Here is a 23,257-nt window from a genome sequence, read left to right as displayed (position 1 = left end):
AGAGTAAACAGCCGCTGAGTGACGTGATCGGACCGTGATGTAATCAGACCGGAACCGGCGCTGATAACCTGATCAATAAGACCTGATCAGTAAGTGTGATGAAGTCGTGTAGAACGTGACACGCCTGAGCTGTGAAGATCTTGCGTTCCCCGCGTCTGGGGCTCTCCGGGTTCTTCCGCAGGGACCTGAGGTTGGGGTGGAGGGCCTGGTTAGGACCCTCCTCATCTTCGCCCTCTTCTTCCTGACCATCGCTGACCACCTCCTGAACAAGTTCACCCGAGTCGAGTTTCAGGATCACCTTCCTGATGGAGAAAATGAGGCGCCGCATGAAGACGGTGTGGTGGTGGGACGTGGTGTGAGACCCACCTTATGGTAATAGTACCGCAGCGCCCGGCTCAGATTGTCATAGTTCATGTTGTTCTTCCTGAGACCCCACCGCTTGGCCACCTCCTCCGACTTCAGCAGCTTGAACTTGCCGCCATGGGACGTCCAGCAGATCAGGTGCCTGTGGCTCAGGTCCAGTAGCAGCTGCAGGAGACGCCGCTGTCCCTGCCTGTGAGCATGATGAAGAACATCCAGAAAACGAGGGCTGATGGAACATGTCAGTCTCCCTCTCTTACAATGGGTGGTAGTAGCCTAGTGGGTAACACACTCGCCTATGAACCAGAAGACCCAGGTTCAAATCCCACTTACTACCATTGTGTCCCTGAGCAGGACACTTAACCCTGAGTGTCTCCATGGAGACTGTCCCCTGAAACTACTGATTGTAAGTCGCTCTGGATAAGGGCGTCTGGTAAATGCCGTAAATGTAAATGTCAGTCTTTAATCTCTCATAGTTCTTGTGTCTCTATATGAGGAGATACAAGTATGTCGAGATGTGCTGGACCAGGACCAGTGGAAGGTGCAGGTCACTGTTCTGGTCCCCATGAAAAGCCACATTTCAGCTTCTCCTCACTCTGGAACATCTGGAGCTTCTGCTTTTTGATTTGGTGCAGAAGCTGATCATCCAGAACACCACCCACCACCCCAAACATCTCGAGTTCAGGTTCTTCTCTTCCCCCTCACCGCACAGCAGAAGCGATTTGACACCGGAAGCCTCACCTCCACTTCCTGCTCAATAAAAGCTGCTCCGCATCTCCATGTCCCCGTCGCTTTTTACTCCTTTATTCTTCTATCCAGCTTTAAAGAAGGAAGTAGGGACGAGCGACACTTCCTCTCTCTCTCTGTCTCACAAGCACACACTACACACACACTACACACATATTACACACAGTACACACTCACACACCACACATTTACATCATTTACATTTACCACACACACTAAACACACATTACACACACACTACACACATATTACACACACTACACACACTACACACTCACACACATTACACACACACACTACACACACACTAGACACATATTACACATACTACACACACACTAAACACACATTACACACACACTACACACATATTACACACATATTACACACAGTACACACTCACACACCACACATTTACACCATTTACATTTACCACACACACACTAAACACACATTACACACACACTACACACATATATACACACACTACACACTCACACTACACACACACTACACACTCACACACATTACACACACACAATAGACACATATTACACACACTACACACACACTACACACACAACACACACTACACTACACAAACTACATACACACTACCACACACACTATGCACACACACACACTACTCACATACACTACACACCCCGCAGTGATCATATACGCCCAGTAGAATAATATAAGCCCCAAACCATTTTAATAAAAGTGATTTGAGGTGTTTTTTATCTGATCTCGGATTGGTTGTATCGGTGTGGTGTTGGCCCCGCCCCTCGCCTCTGATTGGCCGGCGGAGCCGCGCTGCCGCGGGGTTTAAGTCCGGCGCCCGGGCGGCGGCGGCGGCAGCAGCAGGTCGCAGCGCGATGCCTCGCTTCACGGTTCATGTTCGGGACGAGTGGCTGACGGTGTCGTGCCGGGACCCGGGCTGCACCGTGCAGCGCCTCGGCCTGGAGGCGCTGCGGCGCTACGCCAAGAACAAGCCCGACAACGGCGGCATCGGCTCGGCCAAGGACACCCGCTTCGTGGCGCGGAGGTGCCAGGGTCTGGGGCTGCTGGACCCCGACGACGCGGTGGAGGACGTGCTGGAGGAGAACGACTTCGTGGAGCTCGGTAAGCGGCGGTGGGGCGGGCGGGCGGGCGTGCGTCTCGGTCCGCGTCTAACCTGCGTCTTTTCTCCAGTGATCGAGGGGGACACCATGTCGCCGGACTTCATCCCGTCCCAGCCCGCCCCGTCACACCTGTATCCTTCCCGAACATGTCCGGTCTCCGCAGGCTGCCGTTTACCAGACGCCCTTTTCCAGTAGTTACAGGGACAGTCCCCCCTGGAGACACTCAGGGTTAATTGTCTTGCTCAGGGACACGATGGTAGTAAGTGGGGTTTGAACCTGGGACTTCTGGTTCATAGACGAGTGTGTTACCCACTAGGCTACTACTACCCTGTCAAAGTCCCTTAACTCCTCCGCAGGAACTCGGCGTACCGGGAGCCCCATGACGTAAGTGTCCATATTGGGGACGTTGTGTGTGTAGTGTGTGTGCAGTGTGACGGGAACGACTCTCTGTCCCACGCAGTACCTTCTTCTGGACGGGAACGGCCTGACGTCGGCGGACCTGGTGAATCTGGGCAAGGGCCTGTACAAAATCAAGGTGCGTCTTCACCCACGTCCGTCCCGCCAGTGTCCACAAGTTCCCGGAGTTTCATTTCATTTTGTCCCTTTCCAGCTGACACCGGAGGCAGAGAACAAAGTCGTCCAGTCCAGGGAACTTCTGGACACGATCGTGAAGGAGAACAAAGGTGCTTTTTAAACGAGTTTTAATTTGCCGCGCTGTGGAGGGGACGTCCTCTAATATTCCGTTTCTGTCCTTGTCCTCAGTCGTGTATGGAATTACAACTGGTTTTGGGAAGTTCGCCCGCACGGTCATCCCCGTCAGCAAGCTGAAGTAGGTGGAGACGTTTTAAAAAGCTGTGTAGGACGTGTGGTCTGGACGGCCGGGATTTTTACACATGTTTACATGCGCAGGGACCTGCAGGAGAACCTGGTGAGGTCCCATTCCGCTGGTGAGTTCCGCCGGGGTTCTTTAGAGAAACGGCGCCCACGCGGCGCCCGGAACTGATCTGAGGAGCTTGTGGCCACCAGGTCTGGGAAGCCCCCTGAGTCCCGAGAGGACGCGGATGCTGCTGGCTCTCAGAATCAACGTCCTGGCCAAGGGACACAGCGGCATCTCCCTGGACACACTGCACGCCATGATCCAGGCCTTCAACGGTAAATCCCCGCCGTCCCCGCGCCCGCCGTCCCGGGAGGTTCCGGACGTGACGTCTGCCTCTGTCTCCACAGCGTCCTGCCTGTCCTACGTCCCCGAGAAGGGGACGGTCGGCGCCAGCGGGGACCTCGCCCCGCTCTCTCACCTCGCGCTCGGCCTGATGGGAGAGGGCAAGATGTGGTCGCCCAAAAGTGGCTGGGCCGACGCCAAATACGTACGTTCTTCTACAGTGGACACGTCGGTGTAATGGCCCACGTGACCTTTGACCTCTGCTCCCTCACCCCTAGGTGCTCGAGGCCCATGGACTTAAACCCGTCTCGCTGAGGCCTAAAGAGGTACCGATCTACAGACCACTGAACGCTTTATAATGATGAAACCGTGGTGACGATGTGCTCAACACAATTGCGGAGATAAAGGACCAATCAAATCGGGGCAGCAGGCGAGATTAGATGATCAGGACCAATCAAATCGGGGCAGCAGGCGAGATTAGATGATCAGGACCAATCAAATCAGGGCAGCAGGCGAGATTAGATGATCAGGACCAATCAAATTGGGGCAGCAGGCGTGGTTAGATAAGGACCAATCAAATCTGGCCAGCAGGCGAGATTAGATGATCCGAACCAATCGAATCTTGCCAGCAGGCGAATATTAAACAGTTTGGCGTTCCCGCTGCACGTACAGGGTCTGGCCCTCATTAACGGGACCCAGATGATCACGTCCCTGGGCGCCGAGGCTGTGGAGCGAGCCGAGGCCATCGCCCGCCAGGCCGACATCATCGCCGCCCTCACGCTGGAGGTCCTGAAGGGGACCACCAAGGCGTTTGACAGCGGTGAGCAGGAGATCCGGGTCGCGGCGAGACATTTTAGATCGGACAGCTGAGCGGAACGTGTCCATTTCCCTCCCCGCAGACATCCACAAGCTGCGGCCGCACCCGGGACAGATCCAGGTGGCGCTGCGCTTCCGAGCGCTGCTGGACTCGGACCATCACCCGTCCGAGATCGCAGGTCAGTGGGGCGCTTTTTACAGGCGTGTGCACCGTTACGGGGGGTGACGTTTTGTGGCCTGTCCTCACAGAGAGTCACCGGTTCTGTGACCGCGTGCAGGACGCCTACACCATGCGGTGCTGCCCGCAGGTCCACGGCGTGGTCAACGACACCATCGAATTCGCGAAGAACATCATCAACACGGAGATCAACAGCGCGACGGACAACCCGTATCCTTCGCCACTCGGGCTGCGGCCGGGAAGTGACGGGGCCCCGCCCACTTCTTATATTTACGTTTTACGGCATTTACCAGACGGCCTGATCCAGAGCCACTTACAACGTGCTTCCATGTCACCATGGATGAAGTGGTCAGTTCTGGTTCACTAGGACCCCCAACTATGAATACAACCTTTTTATCCCCTCTGTTCTAGTTTTTTTGCATAAATCAGACTATAAGAAAGTTACACGTTAGTGTGAGTATCCTCTAAAGAGGAAGGTGTTGAGCTGCCGTGTGAAGGTGCTCAGTGACTGAGCTGGAAGTTCATTCCACCACCGAGGGGCCAAGACGAAGAAGAGTCTAGATGAGCGTCTTCCTTTTACCTTCAGAGATGGAGGGACCAGGCGAGCAGTACTGGAGGCTCGGAGTATACCAGGTGCAGTGCGAGGTGTAATAAGGGCTGTGAGGTAGGATGGTGCTACTCCATGTTTGGCTTTGTAGGCCAGCATCAGTATTTTGAACCTGATGGTGCAGCTACTGGGAGCCGGTGGAGGAACGTAGCAGAGGGGCGGTGTGGGAGAACTTGGGAAGGTTGAAGATCAGTCTGTATGAGTTGTAGAGGTCGGACGGTTCTTCCTTCTTCCTTAACTCTTCTCCCCAGATGGTGTTTGCGGAGCGCGGCGAGACCATCTCTGGCGGGAACTTTCACGGGGAATATCCGGCCAAGGTGGGCGAGCAGCGATCCGCTCGTTTGGTCTGTTCAGTGGTCGGCCGTTAACCCGTCCTTCCTCGCCAGGCCCTCGACTACCTGTGCATCGGCGTGCACGAGCTGGCGTCCAATCAGCGAGCGGCGGACCGAGCGCCTGTGCAACCCGTCCCTCAGCGAGCTGCCCGCCTTCCTGGGTGAACGAGGGCGGGCTGAACTCCGGGTTCATGATCGCCCACTGCACCGCCGCCGCCCTCGGTCAGTCGGTCGCTCGCCGCCGGCCGGAGGTAGGACCGCCTTTCGCTCGGGTTCTAAACCACGCCCCTTTTTACGCGCAGTTTCGGAGAACAAGGTGCTGTGCCACCCGTCGTCCGTGGACTCCCTGTCCACCAGGCGCCGCCACCGAGGACCACGTCTCCATGGGGGGCTGGGCGGCCAGGAAGGCCCTGCGGGTGTGGAGCACGTGGAGCAAGGTGCTGACTCCGCCCCCAAAACGCCGTATTTACCCACTTTATCTACGCTGTAGGGTGATGAAACCACTTTACCCGCTGATGACCCCGTCCTCTCGCTTTGAAGATGATCAAAGCTGCAGGGCGGGGCTACGAAACCAACTTTTAGATAAAAATAGTCAGGAAAACGATGAAAGTTGGTTTTATTTATATTACTAATTACCGCTGTTCAGACTGAGGAAATGTTTATGGAGAAGTTGTGTGCGTCTGCTCAGTTCTCGCCATCGAGCTGCTCGCCGCCTGCCAGGGCATCGAGTTCCTACGCCCCCTTCGTACCACCACGCCATTGGAGAAGGTGTACGACCTTGTGCGCAGCGTAGTCAAGTAAGTCAAACAAAAGCGTGCAGAAAGCTGATCGAAAGGACGGGTCAATGTTTCCCTCGCCCAGCCTCCCGTTCCGACCAATCACGGCCGTCGGCCCCGCCCCCCCTTCCCTTATTCAAATCTGCTTTCTCCCACTTTCAAGGCCCTGGATTAAAGACAGGTTCATGGCTCCCGACATCGAGGCCATCCACCGGCTTCTTCTGGACCAGAAGGCAAGATGGACGTCACGTTGTGATGATCTGGAACGCCAGAGCAAACGTGGAAAGTAACGGTTTTCCTTTCCGTGTGTCCAGATATGGAACATCGCGAAGCCGTACATCGACAAGTACCGCATGGAGCACATCCCCGAGTCGCGGCCGTCCTCGCCGACGGCCTTCTCGCTCGAGTCCCCCGGGTCGCCGCGGAAGGAACGGGTCCGTCACGAGTGAAGGACCACGAGAACTTTTCATTTACGCCTTACGGAGAGAAGCCACGTGTAATTTTCATTAATCGATGAACACTAATGTTGAAATAAAGCTTTCTTCAAGGTGCTGATTCACATCATTTAATATCGGACACGGCGGCAACACATAATCAGCTGATAAGGCGTCAGGCTGGAGGAGTCCAGTTGGGATTTTTCCCCGATTTTCATCCGTGTTTGTCTTCGTGTCACAGCTGCACATCTCGGCAGAGATTCCGAGATTAATAATTAAACAGCGTTTGCGGAGAGGCCGAACTGAATATGTGAAATTCCGTTCATGTTATTATAATACAGCCAAGAACTGCGATTGGCCATTAAATCAAGTAGTGGCCTAGGGGTAACACACTCGCCTATGAGCCAGAAGACCCGGGTTCAAGTCCCGCTTACTACCATTGTGTCCCTGAGCAAGACACTTAACCCTAAGTTGCTCCAGGGGGGGACTGTCCCTGTAACTACTGATTGTAAGTTGCTCTGGATAAGGGCGGCCCCGTAAACAGAAGAATCCCAATCCACCACGGTGCCACTGAGCAAAGCACCGTCCCCACACACTGCTCCCCAAGGGTGATGGTTAAATACAGAGGACACGTTTCACCGTGTGCACTGTGTGCTGTGTATGACAAGCACTTGACTAACTTTAAAACATGCAGTTATTGAGTATTAAAATGATCATTAGTCAGGAGTCTTTTTCTGTTTGGTAATGAATGCACGTCCCCCAAATTTAGCATCAACCACGCCTACAAATACTGATGAGCTGGGCGTGTCCAGGAGAGATGATGGGTCCGTCCCCACGGTTACGGAACTAGCAGAGTTTCTCCGTGACGTGGACCCTCTGCTCGCCGCTCAGTTGTAATTTGGATTGTAAATATGGTCTCTTGTGGTCGTATTCGTTCGTGTGCGAAAGTGTGAATGCAGCGAGGAACGAAGACGAAGAATGGAAATGAAGCGGAGGAGACGCCCCATAAACACTGGTGAATGCTTTTATTTCTTTCATATATGACTCTCACGAGTCGGCAACTTTCTGGGTTGAATTACATCTTTTTGTTAAGATTGGGCTTTAAAAAAACAACACAAAACCAAAAAAAAAAAAAAAAAACCCCGAAGTGGCCAGAGTCCCGGCGGAAAACCCGGCACGTTTATCTGGACCAGACACCGGCGGGAGTGGAAGGTCTACCGACTTATCGGAAGGCATGAAAGCACGACAGAGTTGAATACGCCTCAATCCCGTGGCACGATAACACAAAGGAGGTGCTGCTGCTATGTCATTAGTCCCTACTGTCCCCTGGCCAGACGCTAGTCGCGGTGAAGCAGAAGCGTTCTAATAATCGTCCCCCCGACTCACTACCTCCTTGCACGTGGGCCTAAGCAGGATGGTGTGCTCGAACTGGGCGGTGTAGCAGCCCTTGGTGTCGCACAGCGGCGGGTACGGGTCCACGATGCCCAGGTCGCACAGGTTCTTCAGGGCCATCAGGTACTTGGTCTCGCCCAGGCGGTCGAGCCAGCGGCGGCAGAACGCCAACGTCCCGAAGTTCTCGTTGATCACGTTCAGCAAGTGTTTGGCTCTGGGAAGCCTGGAGGAATAAATAAAATTGAGAGAAAGGTTTTGTAAAATGTTATTTCCGATTAGAAACCGACCGTCTTTTTATAAATGGTCCTGAATATCAAGTCACCAGGAGGGAAAATGCGTCTCGGACACCCAGCCAAAATATGACAAATTATATATAGAAAATAAATAAATAAATTTTAAAAATGATAATGCTAAAAATAAACCCCACTTCCTACCATCGTGTCCCTGAGAATCCAGGGGGACTGTCCCTGTCACTGCTGATTAAGACACTCTGGATAAAGGACGTTCTGTATTCAACCTCGTACAGAAACCGGAGAATTTCACTCCGCTACACCTCGCGGTTTCAGTTTTTTCTCCTTAATTTGTAGCGTTTTATGATACAAATAATTCAAACGTCCCAAAAACGTCAGCAGGAGGGATCTGGACGGTACGAACGTGCAGGTCCAGTAGATACATCAGCAGATGGATCCGCCGGACAACACCATTCCCAGTGCCGGTGGTTACCTGCTCCTCACCGGCACAGCTGCAGAGGCCGCAGGGAGCTTTTCATTTCAGGAACTGCACCACGTCAGGCCGGGTTGTAGCTGGTTTGGGGGTTTTGGTGAAAACTGTTTAATTGTAGTACAGCGTGGGAACCACCAGGTGGCAGAACAGTAGGACTAAGCGCAGTGTTCGCGTACCAGTCCGGTCTGACCTCAGCTCTCCAGTCACTGCCCACCGCTAGTTCCCTTGTTCTAGAATGTTGAGGGCTACACACACACACCTCTTCAAAATCCCATCTCGTGGAAAAGCAACGTGTGCGAGACCCGTCGACCGCTCCAGAGACGAGCGATCGGCCACCTGTGCTCCAGGATCAACTTCTGTCCACCAGCTGTCACGCCGTGAGGAACGTCCACAGCTGAGAGAGGTGGCAGTTCCCGGTGCACCTACCCCCTTCCACCAGGTGGCGGCGACAGGACACCAACTTACTTTTGGAATGTGCCTGGTGCCGAGTCGGTTTGCACGTTCAGCACCATGCGGTATTTATATCTACGCGGCTGCACGCTGGAGGGGGGGGGGCCAGGGGCCGGGTCCTTTTTTTCAGGGCCCTTTCCAGAAGGGGCAGGAATTGGGTGGTGGTCTACCAGAAAAATGTACCGGATTAAGCAGTGGAGCCTAATTCCAAAGAACCCGTCCACTCACCTGATTGGCACGTGTCCGACTTCAAAATTTTTCATATAATGTGAACATTCCATGTCATCGTGGACCATCCCCTTTCCGGTGCTGCCGAACGTTTCGATGGCGTACACCTCTCCTTCCTGTGCCGGGGAGACGGGCAGAATCGGGAATTAAAACCGGAACCGGGCACCAGTAAAGATGATAAGCAGCTTTTTGTTTTTTTTACTAAACTGGTTTGGGTCCCCGACCTCATGGCAGAAGCTGATTAGCGAAATTGTGAACCTCCCCGAGCCGATAACCCGTCTCGCCAGACGGAGACGCACCCACCCGACGTTTAAACAGGGCTACAGGCAGGAGAAACTTCACCAGTGCAGTAAAAATTCCCCTCCTGATCCTGGGTGATACAGATCATGTCTGGGTGGAGCTCTGCAGTTGTGCTCTTCATTTTTTTTGTGTAGGTTGATTGTTGGGGCATGTGTATATGTAAATATATATTTTTTTATATGTATATGTACACACATTATTGAGGTATCAAATTGGATCATACGGTCTCACTTGACCATTTTTCTTAAGCTAAAAATAAGATTGTCAGTCTGGAAACAGTAATTTCTACAATTTTGGATTATAATAAACTAGACTGCTGAAGAAAAAAAAAAAATAGTAATAATCATAACTAGTACAGCAATATATGCCATTAATAAAATTCCCTGATAATTCCCTGACTTGACCCCAACTTGACCCCATCTAGAAATGCCTTTCCGGAAATCCCCAGACTCAGTCGACTGCGCAGATGTGAATCTGATCCGTTAGACCAGTAGAATTACGGCGCCAACCTCCATCCTGGTGGCTTCCCCTCCTTTGACGATTGGCACCGTCTTCCCGGCGTGTATTCGGTACTGGCCGATGGAGTGGCCGTTCAGATTTCTGATGGGCTTCACTGAGGAACGAAGCAAGACGCGAACTCAGCCGAACTGCCGCACAGAGAAAAGGCAGCGAGGGAGCAGCGGGGGACACACCTTGGTACGTTTTCCCATCCAGCTCCACTTCGTACGACTCCATCACTTCCTGTATGGCTTCGCCAATGTCACACAAGCGAACGTCGATTCCTGCGCACTGCAGCGAGACAGATGGCAAATAACACAAAAAAACACGGAGAAACAAACCAGGAAACGCAAAGAACAGAAATATTATTCAGGCTTCTATGAATTAAACTTAACAATAAAAAATTAAACTTAAACCCAGACAGCAATAAAATCACAAAAGAAAATTCAAATATAAATTGTACTGGAGACGAAGGAATAAACCCTGCTGAGTATCTGGGTACAAATACGGCGTATTAATAAAAATGTAAATTATAATAATAATAAAACCACGACCGTGTCCGTATAATTGTAAATTAGGCGCCCCGCTTAACGAACGTGGCTCAGACGCGCACGTCAGGTTGTACCTAAAAAACAAAAAATCCCGCACACACAGACGTACGGTGAATGGCGGCGCACGTTTGAAGGCTTGTTAGACACAAAAGATCTACGATGAACGGTTGAGGGTTAAAAAAAAAAAAAAAAGTGCAGTGATTGTCACATGTGATACACAGCAGCACAGCACACGGTGCACACAGTGAAATTTGTCCTCTGCATTTAACCATCACCCTGAGTGAGCAGTGGGCACCATGACAGGCGCCGGGGAGCAGTGTGTGGGGACGGTGCTTTGCTCAGTGGCACCTCGGCGGATCGGGATTCGAACCGGCAACCTTCTGATTACGGGGCCGCTTCCTTAACCGCTAGGCCCCCACTGCCCCAGAACCATCAGAACAATCAGGTTAGCCATTAAAAATCTGAAATATTGACTGTAAATTCGGCGTAAGGAAAAAGGTCAACGTCTTCCCCTGGTAAGGTGAGTGGTAGTAGCCTAGCGGGTAACACACTCGTCTATGGACCAGAAGACCCGGGTTCAAATCCCACTTATTACCATTGTGTCCCTGAGCAGGACACTTAACCCCGAGTGTCTCCAGGGGGGACTGTCCCTGTAACTACTGACTGTAAGTCACTCTGGATAAGGGCGTCTGGTAAATGCGGTAAATTTAGGCCGGGACTTTAACTAGCACGTTAATTAGCCACAATTGCCGCAATATATTGGCCAATAAAGAAAAGTCCGCGATAACACTGCGATACGTGAGCATCCGAAGCCGCGGCGCTCCGTATCGGCAATTCACCCTGATTCCGGTGTTGGCGGTGAGTAAAGAAAACCGCGGCGCTGCGTATCGGCGTGGCCGCGGTAACTCACCCTGATTCCGGTGTTGGTGGCGTCCTTCACCGCCTCCAGCAGCTTGTCGTATTTGGGGTTGAAGGTGACGGTGAAGGCGCAGTCGATGATCCGGCCTGCGGAGTAGAAAGCAGAGCGGCGGTGAGTCCTTCGGTTCGGGGCGTCGCCGGGCGTGGCCGGGGTGGACGCTCACCGTTGATGTGCGTGCCGAAGTCGATTTTGCACACGTCGTCGTACTGCAGCACGGTGGGGTCGCCGGCGTTGGGCGTGTAGTGCGCGGCGCAGTGGTTGAGGGAGCAGCCGGTGGGGAACGCCAGGCCGGCGTTCAGCCCGTTCTCCTTGATCAGCTTCCTGGAACAGTCCTCCAGTTTCTCGCTGGGGAACAGAGCGCCGGCGTCACTCCGACGCCCCCAAAAAAAACCCCGTCACCGCGGCGCCGGCACTCACCAGATCTCGATCATGCTCATCCCGGGCTTGATCCAGCTCTGGACGTAGCGCCGGACCTGCCGGTGGGCCTCGGCGGCCTGGCGGAAGTCGTTCCACATCTCCTCGTTGGCGGCGTCCAGAACGCGCTTCTTCTCGTCGGCGGCCCGCCACGCCGCGCCGCGCCTGAGGAGGAGGAGCACGCGGGATGAAGACACCGCGAGAGGAACCGCGACGGTCCACCAGGGACCTGGTCTCACCCGTCTTGTGCAGGCGGATATTCACACTCCTGCCCCTTCTGGAAAACTCCGCCGGGATGGAGGTCACAGATGGGAACAGACGGCGGATCCGTCTGGACCTTCGCTGTGAACGAGAACATTATTTCACGTACGGAACCGAACAAAGACGCCGGGAGCGGAGAACCATCACGACTCACGTCCTTTCTTCTTCTTCTTTTTCTTCTTCTTCTTCCCCGCTGCATCACCTTCCTCTGCATCTGTGAGGAGACGTGAAGAACATTCAGACCGACCGCCATCGTACACCGACCGACCCGTACCGGCGAGAACGCCGCGCCCACCTTCCTCCACGTCCTCTTCCTTCTCCGGATCCTCCAGGGCCTGCTGCTCCAGTTGCTTCGTCACGGCGGTCACAGCGTTGGAGCTGCTGCCATCAGGCTCTACACACACACACACACACACACACACACACAGTGAATCCAGGCCACATTATGCAGCAAAAGCATTAAAAGCGCATCCGCTCGACCGGAACTCGACACCTCCGGTAAGGTCACCTGGTCACAGGTACCAGGAGCCCGAGAGCCGGGTACAACTCGTCCTTCACGCCGGAGACACACTCACAACCGGCCTAAATAACGACACACACACACTCACAAACCGGCCTAAATAACGACACACACGCACTCACAACCGGCCTAAATAACGACACACACACTCACAACCGGCCTAAATAACGACACACACACTCACAACCGGCCTAAATAACGACACACACACACACACACACACACACACACACACACACACAACCGGCCTAAATAACGACACACACACACTCACAACCGGCCTAAATAACGACACACACACACACAACCGGTCTAAATAACGACACACACACACACACACACACACACACACACACAACCGGCCTAAATAACGACACACGCACTCACAACCGGCCTAAATAACGACACACACACACACACACACACACACAACCGGCCTAAATAACGACACACACACACACTCACAACCGGCCTAAATAACGACACACACACACACACACACACACACACACTCACAACCGGCCTAAATAACGACACACACACACACACACACTCACAACCGGCACTAAATAACGACCACACACCACCCCACACACACTCACAACCGGCCTAAATAACGACACACACACACACTCACAACCGGCCTAATAACGACACACACACACACTCACAACCGGCCTAACTAACGACACACAAACACACACACACCACCACCCTCACAACCGGCCTCAATAACGACACACACACACACACTCACAACCGGCCTAAATAACGACACACACACACACACACACTCACAACCGGCCTAAATAACGACACACACACACACACACTCACAACCGGCCTAAATAACGACACACACACACACTCACAACCGGCCTAAATAACGACACACACACACACACACTCACAACCGGCCTAAATAACGACACACACACACACACTCACAACCGGCCTAAATAACGACACACACACACACTCACAACCGGCCTAAATAACGACACACACACTCACAACCGGCCTAAATTTACATGTAAAGTATTTGTCAGACGTCCTGATCCAGAGCGACTTACAACGTGCTTCCATGTTACCATGGATGGTTCACTAGGACCCCCAACTATGAATACAATCTTATTATTCCCTCTGTTGTAGTGTAGATAACGACACGCCTGCGACACACACACGACCTGCCTAAACAACGACACGCCGGCGACACACACACGACGTTTCCATCCTGATGCGGAAATTCGGGCGTGTCCGCCCGTCCGGGAGGATCTTTTTCGGGATCCCGCAGGATCGGACCAAGTCCGGTCCGGTCCGGTCCGCCGCAGCGCCGTGAAAACACGTTTTACAGGCGGCGCGTCCCGGTTCCGAGTCCAGCGCTCACCCGGCCCCGCCGCCCGGCTCTTCTTCTTCCGCCGCCTCCTCCGGGTGGACTCCTCGCAGGCCGCCTCCCCGTTCGGGACGCCCTCATGCTCCACTTTCTCCCGCACCCCAACTTCGTCGTCCGCCATGATGGCTCCGCGCCGCACGAGAGGGACGCGCGGGGGCTGCTGGGAGTAAAGACTCGGCGCCCGTGCGTAGCGTGGAAGTCGCGGTCCCGCCCACCCCGCGGTGCTGACCAATCAGAGTGCGGCGTCACTTCTGACGTCTTCACAGTCGTCAATTAGCAAAACGACAACGTTGTCGACAACGACAAACAGGGCCGAATATTTCACCATTAAACACTATTTATTATTTACTGCTGTTCTCACCTTTTACTGTGGTGGCCTGGCGGGTAAGGAAGCGGATTCGTAATCGGAAGGTTGTGAGTTCGAATACGAGGTCCCCTTGATGAAGGTCCCGTCCCCGCACGCTGTTCCCCGGTCGCCTGTCATGGTGCCCACTGTCACCGGAGGACTGTCATACAGAGGACACGTTTCACCGTGTCACCATGTCTCAAAACAAAACTTTCATACGACATTCCACACGGTCATGCAGTTTATTCTCCTGTATTCAGACATCATGCTGAATATCTGCGGTCCATGTCCTGTGTTATCGAGTAGCAGACGAGCAGGCAGATATGCTGCCAGTAGGGGATCTATGGAGCCCTCTGGCTCTTGGCATATCATGTTCATTTTCAGAATTTTCACCCCCAAAGAAAAATGGCACCCTCAAAGGTGGCACAGTGTAGTTGTGATGGTCTGGCATCATGGCTGTCAGTGGCTTTATTACTGTACATAGTGACAGTGTTTACTGTGGGAGGGAACTACAGATCCCGTTCATTTTGTCAAGTTATTACTGCCAAAAACTACGTGCTTTCCTACACCACCACCGTTCCACAAAGAAATCCCACTTCAGAAGAATTTAAACCAAAAAAGTAAATTTATTTTTCAGCCTTGCCAATTTACATGCATTTATTATTATGGTATCATTATACATCTTTCTATTAGAACATAACCACGATAAACCTTTCATAAACTTTAACCTCTACAACAGCTGACCAAACACACACATCCAACACACCAGTTTTCTAATGTGCAACATGTGTATATTTACTCTGTACATATGTACAATTTCACAAATTGATTTTTTTATGTATATACTGACAGATTTTTTTTGGACATTGAACTTTTATATTATACAGTCCACATATTGTCTTGTCCACCTTCTGCTGTGACAATGGGTGTTAGTAGCCTAGTGGGTAACACACTCGCCAGGAGACTCAGGTTCAAACCCCACTTACTACCATTGTGTCCCTGAGCAGGACACTTAACCCTGAGTGTCCACAGGGGGGGACTGTCCCTGTAACTCTGGATAAGGGTGTCTGGTAAATGCTGTAAATGAAACGCTCCGTCCTTTCAGACCCGTGTATTCAGTATCCAGGCAACGACGCCCAACTGACGCCCGGAGGGGGACGGAAGGCGGGACCATGGCGGGACCGGGGCCGTGTTATTTCTTTGACCAGGTAGGGGGGACGTAGGTGGGGACGCGTCGGTAAAGCGATGTCTGGTAACGATGTCTGTGGTGAAGCCCGCAGGTGAGGCGCGTCCGAAGCGGACACGGCGGCGCCGCGGAACCGGGTGGGTCCATTCATGCGTGCGGTATTTATCCGGCTTTTATGTAATCCATCCAAAGCCCCGTAATCAGAAGGTCGCCGGTTCGAACCCCGACCCGCCGAGGTGCCCTTGATCTCGGTCCCGTCCCCACACACTGCTCCCCCGGGCGCCTGTCATGGTGCCCACTGCTCCATGATTAATGGTTAAATACAGAGGACACGTTTCACCCTGTGCTGTGCTGCAGTGTCTCGCGATGACAATCACGTCACTTTTTCCCTTTTTTAATTCACCGTTAAATGACAGTGACTCCGCTATTAACCACATTTAAAGCACTTTAACACAACAAAAGAAACTGACCAAAGTGCTGTACATTCAAATAATAAAAAAAAAGGTACCAGACAAGTGGTCCATATCTGCTCCATCTTAATATGAACCCGAGAACCCAGGCAAGGAGCAGGAGTCGTCATGAAAAGGACTCAGACCAACATGGATCCCACTGGCTGTTCTCCTTTTACATTAAAGTTGTGTCTCTGCTCTACTTCTAGAACTTAAGGACCATGTTCCTGTGAGGAGTTGATTCATCCTTACTTCTTCCTGTAGTTTGGTTGAGAGTCAGTAGGAAACATCTGGAGATCTTTTTTTTTTTCTCTATAAAGTCTCTTCAGTGGTGGAGTTCTTGTATATGTGATGTGAATATACAAAAAAATGATCCGGTCAGGTCCAAACGGTAAAACCGATAAACAAGCATAAAAACCGAAAAGCCAGTGGGGTCCATGTTGGTCCGAGTCCATTTCATGACGCCGCGTAAACCAGGGTCGACTGCTGCTCTTCATCTGGGTTCATATTAACTTGGAGCTGATATGGACCAGCTGCCTGGTACCTGGGAAGGGGCGGAGTCACTCACATTTAACGCTGAGCATTGTCAGTTTTACAGACGTTACAGGGAAAGTGTTGAATTTAACACCGACTTTGGTGTGGATTATATAAACACCGCGTGGTGTTAATTTTACCGCGTTTCTTCAGTGCTAAGTTGTAACCATATTTTTACTCCAAAATGAACACAGCCAGGTTCCCAGCCTCCCTGAGTTGGGTCCTGAAGATGCAGAGACCATGATGGTACCTCCGGAGAGTCGGACAAGGCCAGTAGAGCAGCGCAGACTTGCTGCTTCTGACACTCTCGCTCAACTGGCTTCGCTTCTTGAGCTTCATTCCGGTCGTGGGGAGGACGTGTTCCCAGCAGGACTTGTGAATATTCTGGATTTCACATGGGCAGAACTGACGGAGAACGTCTCTCACACACAACCACGTGGTGAGGCCTCATCCAGAGGAACTAAGGCACGAGCGTGGAAGGCGTCCCCTGCAACACCAAGCAAAACCTCGAAGCACAAGACCCGAACAGAAAGGGGAACCGGGCCCGTTACCCATCTTCTGAGCTGCTCTGCTCCCCTAGACGTCCTGAAAGAGCCACCTGATGCCAACGGTCAAAAAGGTGAAGATCTGCCGAAACCTCTGACCGAACTCTCGCCCTACCTGACGTAGATTGAACTTGTATTATGCACTAAATCTCGTTTCTTGAGGTCAGTGGTTGATTTGTTACGTGTTACGTTCATTTTTCTCAATCGCCAGCCTCCACAACCATAGGTTTCTCCATGTCTTCCAAAGCGTGTGAAGAGCAAGGTAACGCGCTCCATGTCTGGTCAGACCTGAGTAGAAGGTCAGCCCAGAGGTCATCCCTGAAGTCTGTGCTTGGCCCGCGCAGGTTGGATCATCCAGCCACCGGAATCTCCCGTCTGGGATCCAGGCTGGACGAGCACGTGCCAGTGGGCCGTGGAGAGGCTTCATCTCGCCCAGGAACAAATGTGGGAAAATAACCAGGATCTAAACTCTTCACGCTAAGTATCGCCGTTATGATGTCGCCATAAAAATACACCAGTGTAGTTTATACAGGTGACAATTTTTGGTTCTTGGTATGAATATTATTTATTATTGACCATCATCTACTGTCAATACCACAAGTAGCACGGTTTAAAAACCCAAACTATCCAAACCAAACCACAAACCACTGAAATATATGCCAGTTATGCCATCCGGCTCAATCATTTCCTACTTGTGTTAATAAACACAGGAAAGGACCAACTGAAGTGCCCGTTCTTCGCCATTATGGAGACTTGGAGAAGAACATAAGTAGGCGGTCAAGCAGTGGGGTCGGATTGTTGGATCTGCGCGGTGGATTTCCAGAGATCCCAGTGACGATGACGATGATGGACGATCCAACTCTGCAGAAGCTGCACCTCAGAGCCACCGATGGCTCGTCATTGATATAGTATCCTTTCCTCGGGTCCACCTCGAGAGTAGAAATACGCTGACGCTGACGCTGACCTGAACCGGCGCCGGCCAGCTACCCCTCGGGCCGGGTCGCCGTGTGCCAGAGTCGCTCGGGCCTGGACCGCGGAGGCTTTTACACCAACGTGTTCAGCGATGACCCCCGGGCGTCGGTTCTGGCCAGCCTCACGCCGTCTGGCCACGGCAGCGTGACCCGCCCCCACAGGTTAGAGTTGTTGCGTGTCCCCCGGGGCCGGAAAGCGGAAGTTCTGACCCGTGTGACGGCCGCCGTTGGTTTTAAAGCTCCGCAGTCGCTGCTGTGTGGGACCAGAACGGAGGAATGACATGTGACCCGGACGGAACCGTCACCAAGGAGTGGACCTGGTCTTCACATCATGCACCAGCCAAGAAAATGGTTCTACAGGTGAGCTGGGCGCGGTGTTCCCTGCTCCCGTTTCAGATGATTCATGATTTACGTCCCATTCAGTTGAAGTTAGATTGCACCGTCTCATTCCTGGACCATCACAACGTCGGGGTTCAGGCTGACTATTAAAGCCCCTTTCCTCATGTAGGCCGCACTGACATGACATTTACATTTACATTTACAGCATTTATCAGACGCTCTTATCCAGAGCGACTTACAATCAGTAGTTACAGGGACAGTCCCCCTGGAGCAACTTAGGGTTAAGTGTATTGCTCAGGGACACAATGGTAGTAAGTGGGATTTGAACCTGGGTCTTCTGGTTCATAGGCGAGTGTGTTACCCACTAGGCTACTACCACCCCAGCATGTTGATTATCAGGTGACGGAGGACGTTTCGGTGACGCTGAGGAGCCCCGCCTCTGCCTGTCTGCTGTTCAGGGCTCAGGAGGAGAAGGTCCGACTCCCGCTGCCTCTCCAGAGCACAGCGGCACACGTCAGTCGGGTGGGATCCTCGCCGGGATGGCGGCGCCTGTGTCTAGTCTAGAGTAGATACTGATCACATGTCTCCATCTGCAGACCCTGAGTGGACAACAGAAGTCAGATGACAAGAACCTTGTAAGAATTTATTTTGTGGAAGCTTTAGGGTGCATATTAAACGGTGTCACATGACCTGTCACATGATACTTGCATTGTCAGGGTGAATGTCCAGAGGACACGTCTCAGGTTCACAGAAGGGGTCGTCCGTGGCTGGAGCTGGCAAGGCTGCAGAAGAGAGCCAGGGACATTGTGGAACACTGGCGGGGACACTACCTTGTTGCCACTGGTGACAAACCCTTTCAAAATTCACGTTGCTTCTGTTAATTTTGACTATTGACATCAATATGGAGATTTTTCTCGGCCAGGAGTCTGCAAGCCAGATGGCCACTGGATGGAAAAACGCCCAACACAGTTGAAGGTGAAGCCAGATGTCCAGTCAGCTGCAGTGTCGATCCTGAATCCTGCAGACACAAGCCCGGGTCACCTTGAGGACATCAAGGACGCCCCAAACATCATGACTGGAGACCTACCTGCTCCCATCAGCCATGTGCAGAAGTTGTCTCCTAAAAGGCCTCGGTAAAGACGGAGGGAAAGTAGCCAGATTTCTAAGCTCCTCCCCTTCTATTTTCCCAGTTCTGTACTGTTAGAATCCAGCGATAAAGAGCAGACAGGTAATAAAACGTACCACGTGTGTCATGTTCACTGATATCAAGCATCTACATCTAGAGAGAAACGGGCTTCAGATTGCAGCTACCTGTATGTTGGTGTGGAATTATTTCCTACACTCCGAAGATGAACTTTTTACAAAGAAAGTTTTAAAAGGAGAGGAGCCTGTATGTGGGCGGACACGCGCTTTAATTCCATTCAACGTGACCACGCCCACTACCAACACCAACATGCAGGTTATCAGGCGCTTTAGTTCCAGTGAACGTGACCACGCCCACTACCAACACCAACATGCAGGTTATCAGGCGCTTTAATTCCAGTGATCGTGACCACGCCCACTACCAACACCAACATGCAGGTTATCAGACGCTTTAATTCCTTGTTAACGTGACCACGCCCACTACCAACACCAACATGCAGGTTATCAGGCGCTTTAGTTCCAGTGAACGTGACCACGCCCACTACCAACACCAACACGCAGGTTATCAGGCGCTTTAATTCCTAGTGAACATGACCACCCCCACTACCAACACCAACATGCAGGTTATCAGGCGCTTTAATTCCTAGTGAACATGACCACCCCCACTACCAACACCAACATGCAGGTTATCAGGCGCTTTAATTATAGTGAATGTGACCACGCCCACTACCAACACCAACATGCAGGTTATCAGGCGCTTTAATTCCAGTGAACGTGACCACGCCCACTACCAACACCAACATGCAGGTTATCAGACGCTTTAATTCCTTGTTAACGTGACCACGCCCACTACCAACACCAACATGCAGGTTATCAGGCGCTTTAGTTCCAGTGAACGTGACCACGCCCACTACCAACACCAACACGCAGGTTATCAGGCGCTTTAATTCCTAGTGAACATGACCACCCCCACTACCAACACCAACATGCAGGTTATCAGGCGCTTTAATTCCTAGTGAACATGACCACCCCCACTACCAACACCAACATGCAGGTTATCAGGCGCTTTAGTTCCAGTGAATGTGACCACGCCCACTACCAACACCAACATGCAGGTCATCAGGCGCTTTAATTCCATTCAACGTGACCACGCCCACTACCAACACCAACATGCAGGTTATCAGGCGCTTTAATTCCATTCAACGTGACCACGCCCACTACCAACACCAACATGCAGGTTAACAGGTGCTTTAATTCCAGCGAACGTGACCACGCCCACTACCAACACCAACATGCAGGTTATCAGGCGCTTTAATTCCTAGTGAACGTGACCACGCCCACTACCAACACCAACATGCAGGTTATCAGGCGCTTTAATTCCAGTGAATGTGAATAATTGTATAGAGAATATATTACAGAATATATTATGAAAAACAGAATTATTTTCATTGAAATCCATTCATATTGTGTGTTGTCAGTGTTGTTACCCCCAGATGGTTTGTGAAGGAGGATCTACAGCACGTTACGGAGGCGGGGGCTCTGAGGGTCCACAGTAACATCAGATTGGAGTAAATACTGCATTCCTTAGAAAACATATCTTCTAGCATGACGTGATGTAAACGCTGTTTTCAGCAGCTTTCATTTCCCACTCACCTATAACCAGACAAGCACAGAGTCCCAGGTTCAAACCCCACTTACTACCATTGTGTCCCTGAACAAGACACTTAACCCTGAATGTCCCTGCATCTGATAGTAAGGCGCTCTGAATAAGGGCGTCTGGTAAATGGCAGAAATTTTCCTCTCAACTCTTCCTTTATACATCATAATTGTCATTTGGCTTATTATGGTATTCAGAGTACGGCTCTGTGCTTTCGTTCGATTAGAAAAGCCAAATGTTCGTTCTACTTTTCAGGTTGGTGGAAACTCCTGTTCATCCAGCCGTGCAGAAAGCGGCCGTTCCTGCTGGTCCTTCATCGTCCGGCCCCTGCCCTGTCCTACTCCGTGCCTCCCTGCTGGGAGAAAGGAGTCACCATTCATGCCGCTGCAGCTCCAGGCACGTTCCCCTCCTCACCGACGTGGAGTTTGACGCCTTCATTGAGGGCCAGGGGCCTCAGAGTGACCAGATCTTGGTGGTTTGCGTCACCTCGGCGCCACACCGACGCTCACCATCTCCCGCCTCCATGGGCAGCGCGGTGGATCAAATGCACAGGAAGATGAACCGGAACAGGAGCATGCCGTGTTCACAGGTACGCTCACCCGTTATTCACTTCCTGCCGGCAAGTCCAGGTCCCACCCTTTACCGCCGCGTAACAGGGTCCTTTCCACCAGTGTCACCTGGATTCGTTCCGTCTTCTCCGGTACGAGGTTCCCAGCCCAGATGAGCGGAATGCCGTGCGCCCCGGCGTGCTTCTGCAGCGGAGGCACCATGTGACCCCTGGAATGTTCCTGGTCAGTATCCTGTAGAGGGCAGCGTTGGGCCATCAGCCTCCACCCTGATCTTCAGTCATAATCAACCATTTCCTGGACCACAAATGTAGACGTCCCCATATGCAGATAAACCTGTCTGCATGTGTTTCATAGAAGCCATGTTATCTCCACGCTGCTGGAGAAACACCAGTAGGCAGCATTCTTCAGAACAAGTTTGTTAGTTTGAAATGGGAAACCGGGATGATGTGATACCAGATGGAATTAGGATGATAAGGTTCTGTCTGTGTGATTGACAGATGTACCTCAGAGGGAAACTGCTCTTCGCCAACTCCATCTTTAACGGCTTCAGCCGCAGCTTTAAGGATCTTCAGAAGCAGGTGGTGAAAACCAGAGAGGACTTCCACCGCGGCAAATTCCTACCTCCCGGTTTTAAGTTCAGGTACTCGTCCTGCACTCGTCATCATCAGACGGTCTCAACTGCAACCCCTGGACCGCGCTCAGAGGACGGACGTTTGTTTTTCAGTTCTCGGACCGGAAGCGCGGCCGATGAAGACAGACAGTCACACGCAGGACGGGGACAGCGGAACGCAGGACAAGAAGAGTCCTAATGCACGTTATAAGATGACCGGACGCTGCACGCCAGGTGTCAGGAAATAAAGTCATATTTCTGGTCTGACAACATGCACACCGTGTGTTGAGTCAGTATCTGTGCATCGACAAAAATGTCTGAAATGTTTACTGTTTACTGTTATTCACATATACAGGGGAACGTTACAGGGGAATTAGCTCAAATTAGCTCGCTTAGCATGCGAGAGGTAGCGGGATCGATGCCCGCATTCTCCACGGTTCCTTTTGGGGCAGTGGTGGCCTAGCGGTTAAGGAAGCGGCCCCGTACTGCTCCCCGGGCGCCTGTCATGGCTGCCCACTGTTCACTCAGGGTGATGGGTTAAATGCAGAGGACAAATTTCACTGTGTGCACCGTGTGCTCTACTGCTGTGTATCACATGTGACAATCACTTCACTTTATTTTTTATATAAAACACACAGGAATACAAACGTGACAAGCGTGACTCACCAGTGTCTGCATAACGAAAAAAAAAACCGGTACAATTCCCTGTCCTCTGGCCTGAATTCC

General features: G+C 52.0%; 3 protein-coding genes and 1 pseudogene across 4 annotated transcripts in view; 2 read left to right on the top strand and 2 right to left on the bottom strand.

The window, feature by feature from the left end:
- Positions 1-23,257, bottom strand: part of LOC114779586 (probable 2-oxoglutarate dehydrogenase E1 component DHKTD1, mitochondrial) — a 134,204-nt gene that overhangs the window by 34,718 nt on the left and 76,229 nt on the right. The window lies entirely within an intron of this gene.
- On the top strand, positions 1,924-6,548 carry LOC114779587 (histidine ammonia-lyase-like; annotated as a pseudogene).
- LOC114779578 (methionine aminopeptidase 2-like) lies at positions 7,540-14,369 on the bottom strand. The gene is made up of 11 exons (XM_028967493.1): positions 14,177-14,369; positions 12,565-12,663; positions 12,424-12,483; positions 12,248-12,350; positions 12,012-12,173; positions 11,758-11,939; positions 11,586-11,680; positions 10,319-10,415; positions 10,136-10,239; positions 9,327-9,442; positions 7,540-8,148 (listed from the first exon to the last, which is right to left on the bottom strand). Exons 1-11 carry the CDS (start codon positions 14,301-14,303, stop codon positions 7,896-7,898), a joined length of 1,398 nt encoding a protein of 465 aa, XP_028823326.1. The 5' UTR covers positions 14,304-14,369; the 3' UTR covers positions 7,540-7,895.
- On the top strand, positions 15,658-22,885 carry LOC114779575 (uncharacterized protein C3orf20-like). Of its 2 annotated transcripts, XM_028967481.1 has the most exons (17): positions 15,658-15,736; positions 15,802-15,851; positions 16,892-17,316; positions 17,454-17,504; positions 17,587-17,686; positions 17,953-18,150; positions 18,226-18,375; positions 18,453-18,573; positions 18,952-19,065; positions 19,149-19,187; positions 19,269-19,395; positions 19,475-19,685; positions 21,174-21,263; positions 21,608-21,941; positions 22,024-22,143; positions 22,419-22,561; positions 22,646-22,885. In XM_028967481.1, exons 1-17 carry the CDS (start codon positions 15,701-15,703, stop codon positions 22,728-22,730), a joined length of 2,394 nt encoding a protein of 797 aa, XP_028823314.1. In that variant the 5' UTR covers positions 15,658-15,700; the 3' UTR covers positions 22,731-22,885. The 2 variants fall into 2 exon arrangements, with proteins under 2 accessions (XP_028823314.1, XP_028823315.1); XM_028967482.1 differs by lacking the exon at positions 22,024-22,143.

This window comes from Denticeps clupeoides, unplaced genomic scaffold, assembly GCF_900700375.1.
Source record: "Denticeps clupeoides unplaced genomic scaffold, fDenClu1.1, whole genome shotgun sequence".
Taxonomy (NCBI): Eukaryota; Metazoa; Chordata; class Actinopteri; order Clupeiformes; family Denticipitidae; genus Denticeps; species Denticeps clupeoides.
Note: the sequence above shows the minus strand (reverse complement) of the source record. Positions and strands in the feature narration are given on the sequence as shown.

Bases quoted from the DNA above. Each gene is read 5' to 3' on its own strand.
- LOC114779578 (XM_028967493.1), bottom strand. From the start codon at position 14,303: ATGGCGGACGACGAAGTTGGGGTGCGGGAGAAAGTGGAGCATGAGGGC. The intron at 11,940-12,011 runs GTGAGTGCCGGC...TCTGTTCCCCAG, and splicing joins ATGAGCATGATCGAGATCTG to CGAGAAACTGGAGGACTGTT. The intron at 10,240-10,318 runs GTGTGTCCCCCG...TTCGTTCCTCAG, and splicing joins GGATGGGAAAACGTACCAAG to TGAAGCCCATCAGAAATCTG.
- LOC114779575 (XM_028967481.1), top strand. From the start codon at position 15,701: ATGGCGGGACCGGGGCCGTGTTATTTCTTTGACCAG. The intron at 19,066-19,148 runs GTCAGTCGGGTG...CTCCATCTGCAG, and splicing joins TCCAGAGCACAGCGGCACAC to ACCCTGAGTGGACAACAGAA. The intron at 21,264-21,607 runs GTAAATACTGCA...TCTACTTTTCAG, and splicing joins CACAGTAACATCAGATTGGA to GTTGGTGGAAACTCCTGTTC.